Source organism: Limulus polyphemus, unplaced genomic scaffold (genome assembly GCF_000517525.1).
Source record: "Limulus polyphemus unplaced genomic scaffold, Limulus_polyphemus-2.1.2 Scaffold9069, whole genome shotgun sequence".
Taxonomy (NCBI): Eukaryota; Metazoa; Arthropoda; class Merostomata; order Xiphosura; family Limulidae; genus Limulus; species Limulus polyphemus.
In genome coordinates this window covers 18806-24602 of record NW_013674679.1, presented here as the reverse complement: position 1 = coordinate 24602, position 5797 = coordinate 18806, and the positions used below count along the sequence as shown (strand labels likewise).

General features: G+C 35.2%; 1 protein-coding gene across 1 annotated transcript in view; it reads left to right on the top strand.

Moving 5' to 3' along the window:
- The first annotated feature begins 2562 nt into the window (after positions 1 to 2562).
- LOC106475733 (transmembrane and TPR repeat-containing protein 1-like) overlaps positions 2563 to 5797 on the top strand; it is a 14769-nt gene continuing 11534 nt past the window's right edge. The window contains exon 1 of the mRNA XM_013936406.2: positions 2563 to 2681. Within this exon, the coding sequence (XP_013791860.1) occupies positions 2655 to 2681 (27 nt within the window). The 5' untranslated portion in view covers positions 2563 to 2654. The remainder of the gene's footprint in view (positions 2682 to 5797) is intronic.

Genomic DNA, 5797 nt, shown 5'->3' with positions numbered 1-5797 from the left:
GAGAATATTCAGTGATGAGTTTCGAACCAGGCTGAGGTTTACAGAAATATTGATTTATTGATAAACTATGCCTTTCTATCTGTCTGTCTAATAGTTCTTGACGCTCGGAGATGAAATACAAAGTTTAGGCTCGTGTTTTATGTTCATATTTATAAATGATTCAAAGAATTATGACCAATATGTTTACATCAACGAACAATACCACGGACACTTATGGGGTTTATGAGTCCGTTTTACATCACCATGGTAACCTAAAGTTACGTTAAGGTGCTTTAAACGTGTAAATGTTATATACATTTCACCATTGTAATAGGCTTAACTATATTTCTTTGGTTTAGTGACCCTAGCTGTGCCGATGAGCCTTGAATAGGTAAAAACTGTAGTCTATAGTCTACAACAGAGGGCTCGGCCAATAAAAGACTGCATTACGTCACAGATTCTCTTTTTTTTTCAATTTCACCTTTGGTGAGAAAGAAAATAACTCTTTAACTGATTAACTGTTTAACATTTACTGAACCAATCCAATTATTCGTTTAAAGGATTTAAGTTGTACTTGTTTAGTTCCAGCCATTTTATTATATGTATAACTGACTTCAGTAACTTATGTGTTACATTTTTAGTTCTGAACATTTGCTCCCCCCCTAGTGGCACAGCGGTATGTCTGCGGACTTACGACGCTAGAATCCGGGTTTCGATACTCGTGGTGGGCACGTCAGAGATAACCTATTGCGTAGCTTTGTGCTTAACTACAAACAAGCAAAACCAATAATGGCTGGAGACGGCTTGAATGGGAAATGAAGAAAAACTTTAATATAACAGCAAATGTACAACGTTTCGACAAGGTTTTGTCATCATCAGGTACCACAGAACCTTTTCGAAACGTTGTACATTTGCTGTTATATTAAAGTTTTTCTTCATTACCCATTCAAGCCGTCTCCAGCCATTATTAGTCTCAAAGTGGGTTCCTCGCCATCGAATTTGAAAACAAAGCCAATACGTTTAACTTACTTTTGATAACAAACTATTGAAATTATAATTATATGGCTTTAATTAACCTCATAATTAATAACATAATTAACTAACAGCCCTCTCGCATGGGGTCAGCGATAAGTTTACGAACTTGCAACACTAAAATCCGGAGTTCAATTCCTCGTGGTGGACAAAGCGCGGATAAAAAATAAAAAACTCAACCATCTGATGCGAAGTAAGCTACGTGAAAAAAAACTCAATCCATCTGATGCGAAGTAAGCTACGTGAAAAATAAAAACTCAACCATCTGATGCGAAGTAAGCTACGTGAGCCCAACAAATTCGTTGCTTTTTGTGGTTTGTATTTACTAGTTTGACATCCACGTTTGATAAATTAGTTCCGAATGAAGGAATTTCTGTAAGTTATTCCCAAAATAAAAACCCAGCAAATATTTGATCTTGTTTCCGATAATATCCAGTTCACGGCTGTCACGTGTCATTACAACCACAGCTTAAATTTCTCAAATGTAATTCGAAATATGACCGAAATTTATAAATAGTGTTGGCCGATGTAACCTAAGCTTTGAAACTCAAATTGTTCTACTTATGTGTTTGTTAAGCACAAAGCTGCACAATGGGCTATCTGTGCTGTGATCACCACGGGTATCGCAACTCTGAGATTAGCCAAGCCTTCAGACTACCGTTGAGCCATTGATGGACTTTTTCTTCGGGACACGAACCATGTTATCTCAGATCCAGCACGGCACCGCACTAAATAATGAGCCACGATCGGCCTGTATTGGAGTTGACTCTCACTTACATAGTGTGGCCACAGCCGAACATACAGGGTTACGCTCGGAGTCACCACGGCTTAAACCTTGGAGTTTGAAATCCCATTAAGCCTCGTTTAACCAAAATATATTAGAAGCTTAGAAGAGTAACATTACCATCAAAAAATATCATTAATAAATATCATATATATATATATATTTCTCGCCCCCCCCATTGGCACAGCGGCATGTCTGCGGATTTACAACGCTAGAATCCGGAGTTCGATACCCGTGGTGGGCAGAGCACAGATAGCCTATTGTGTAGCTTTGTGCTTAATTACAAACAAACAATTATTTCTGGCTCTCTGTTGATGAATGTTTTTTTGTTAAAGCACGTCATTAATCACGTTCAAACATCATTAATTGAATTATTTTTTATTTTATTTTGTGAGACAACTAAGTAAATCATTGTATGTTATGAAATACAGTTTAAGTGATTAGTTTTAAGCATTACTTTGTTGTGTTGTATTTTATTTATGATATCAAAATGGCCGAATTCCCACAGTTTTGAAGATTAAGCCTAACTAATGCATGGTGTTTATCCAAAAAAAAAAGAATGACTTTTAAGTTTTTATTTATCTAGTTGTTTACTTATTTATTTCTTAAAAAAATTATTTTTAAGTTTTTATTTATCTAGTTATTTACTTATTTATTTATTAAAAAAAGAATGACTTTTAAGTTTTATTTATTATTATTATTTAATTATAATTTAATCTAACATAAAACGATTATAGTGAGAAATATCGGGTTTTACTACTAGGGGTTCGAGAGTATACTCCAAGCGCTCCGTCTGTGTTACGTGACTGACAAGTCCTGCGCGCAGCTTTATGTTTGCCACGGGGACATCGTTAAAGACATGGACGATCTGGACACGGCTGCTCAGGTAAAGAAAGTAACACTAATGGATTTTTTTAGATGTAACGCTCGTTACAAATAGATTTTATTATTTACTCATCAGATATTCTGAGTAAATATACTTCAAGGGCAGCTGCTTATATAAATAGTTACTAATGTTTCTGAAGAGTTACGTGATGCTAATGATTTTTTTAAGAGTTACGTGATGCCAATGGTGTTTTTTTTTATAAAGAGTTACGTGATACTAATGGTTTTGTTTTTCCTAAAGAGTTACGTGATGCCAATGGTGTTTTTTTTATAAAGAGTTACGTGATACTAATGGTTTTGTTTTTCCTAAAGAGTTACGTGATACTAATGGTTTTGTTTTTCCTAAAGAGTTACGTGATGCTAACGATTTTGTTTTTCCTAAAAAGTTACGTGATGCTAACGATTTTGTTTTTATAAAGAGTTACGTGATACTAATGGTTTTGTTTTTCCTAAAGAGTTACGTGATGCTAACGATTTTGTTTTTTTAAAAAGAGTTACGTGATGCTAATGATTTTGTTTTTATAAAGCGTTAGGTGATGCTAATGGGTTTTTCTAAAGAGTTACGTGATACTAATGGGTTTCTTGCATCTAAAAGCGCTGTTAATGGTATTGATACTGATAGTTTTTATACTGACTTTTATCCAGATGAGGATATAATATTAATAGTCCTACGGATGAGTTTACAATGATTGCCATCCTTCAGTGAAAGTTTAAAACAACGAGTTTACAAAGGTTTTAATCGTGTTAAGGACAAAGTCTCGTGAGTGACGTGATTTTACTTTGGTTTAGATAAGTACTAACGATAGTTAATTACGGTTTAAATTATCCGAGAAAAGTTATAAGGAATTGTAATAGTTTGAATATTGATAATACAGTAACAAAAAGTCATTAATCGATTACAAATTAAATTGTTGATTTAATATTGAAAATCTACTCTGATCGTGTGTTAATTTATATCCGGTTTTGATGATAACTATCGGCTTTGGAGTCACGTCAGGTTTTAGTGATAACTATCAGCTTTGGAGTCACGTCAGGTTTTAGTGATAACTATCGGCTTTGAGGTCACGTCAGGTTTTAGTGATAACTATCGGCTTTGAGGTCACGTCAGGTTTTAGGGATAACTATCAGCTTTGGAGTCACGTCAGGTTTTAGTGATAACTATCGGCTTTGAGGTCACGTCAGGTTTTAGGGATTACTATCAGCTTTGAGGTCACGTCAGGTTTTAAGGATAACTATCAGCTTTGGAGTCACGTCAGGTTTTAGTGATAACTATCGGCTTTGAGGTCACGTCAGGTTTTAGTGATAACTATCGGCTTTGATTGTTTATCAGTACTAACTTCTAAGTGGGATCATTGTTTATCAGTGCTAACTTCTAAGTAGGATCATTGTTTACCAGTGCCAACTTCTAAGTAGGATCATTGTTTACCAGTGCTAACTTCTAAGTGGGTTCGTTGTCATCATATTTGAACAGAGGGTAGACATCCAGAAATTCACCACTCACAATAAGCAATTGACTATCACTCTTATGACGCACCCACAGCTTGAAGAGTGGGCAATATTTTGTGGTATATAACGATTTGAACCTAGATACAACATAAGGCCTAGTTACGCCCTCGTAGAAGTATTGGAAAGCTTTTTAATATCAATTAAGTTATCTTACTCAAGTTAATCTATCTTCACTGAAAAAATCTCAACAAATTTCGTTCGTGTTTCAAGCATAGACTCACAAGTTCACAGTTCAGTAAGCTAATCACTGGGACAGCCCAGCTCCAAACCATATTTACATCGACCAATCAAAACAAGCATTAACAAACGAATGAACTTTCAATAATAATAAAATAGCTTCCCCTTTTTAAATCAGCCAATCAAAACACGAATATTTCAAAACCAACCACTTACACGCGAACGATGCTGTTATCAAATTCAGTCACTTAAATCGGCCAATCAAAACACGAATATTTCAAAACCAACCACTTACACACGAACGATGTTATCAAAATCAAATTCGGTCACTTAAATCGGCCAATCAAAACACGAATATTTCAAAACCAACCACTTACACACGAACGATGTTGTTATCAAAATCAGATTCAGTCACTTAAATCGGCCAATCAAAATGCAAACATTTCGGAATTAACCATTTATTAGCGAACGATGTTTTAAACAACCGAGTTCAGTTTAGGCACTGAGTCACGTTAAAATTACAATATTAAAGCATGTTACATGTATAATCAATACTAAACGGTAATATTACGTAGACAGTCGGTTCAGAGTAAGACGTTAGAAATTAAACTATCGTTTATTCATCTGTACTATTTAGTGTGAACTATTTTATTTGTTCACACAGAGTAGCTAGTATTACTACTGCCATTAAATCATCAGGATTACAAGTGGAAACAACTCTCTGAATATTTTCTGAAACTTTTAATGGATTCTATTGCCTTGGGACTAGTAGGTTCTTACTAAATCAGAACGTCGTTCACAGACTTGGCCCAAGGCCTAACTGTCCATTAGATGCTTTGAGATATCCCATTCACCTGGAATGTCATTAAAAGTTTATATGTTGTGATACGAGAAGTTCGACATTAGTTAGAGCAGTATTTTTATATTTAAGCGCTGTTGCTTTTTCTTTCTAAAAAACGACGTATATTTATTTTTATAAAAAAGCCATTTTTGATCTAATGTTTGTACGTGTATTCGAGTATAGAGAAACCAATATATACATATAAATATACAGTTGAGGGAGTCACACAGTCCAATGATATATCAGTTGAGGGAGTCACACAGTCCAATGATATATCAGTTGAGGGAGTCACACAGTCCTATGATACATATAGTTGATGGAGTCACACAGTCCTATGATATATCAGTTGAGGGAGTCACACAGTCCTATGATATAACAGTTGAGGGAGTCACACAGTCCTATGATATAACAGATGAGGGAGTCACACAGTCCTATGATATATATAGTTGAGGGAGTCACACAGTCCAATGATATATCAGTTGAGGGAGTCACACAGTCCAATGATATATCAGTTGAGGAAGTCACACAGTCCTATGATATAACAGTTGAGGGAGTCACACAGTCCTATGATATAACAGTTGAGAGAGTCACAC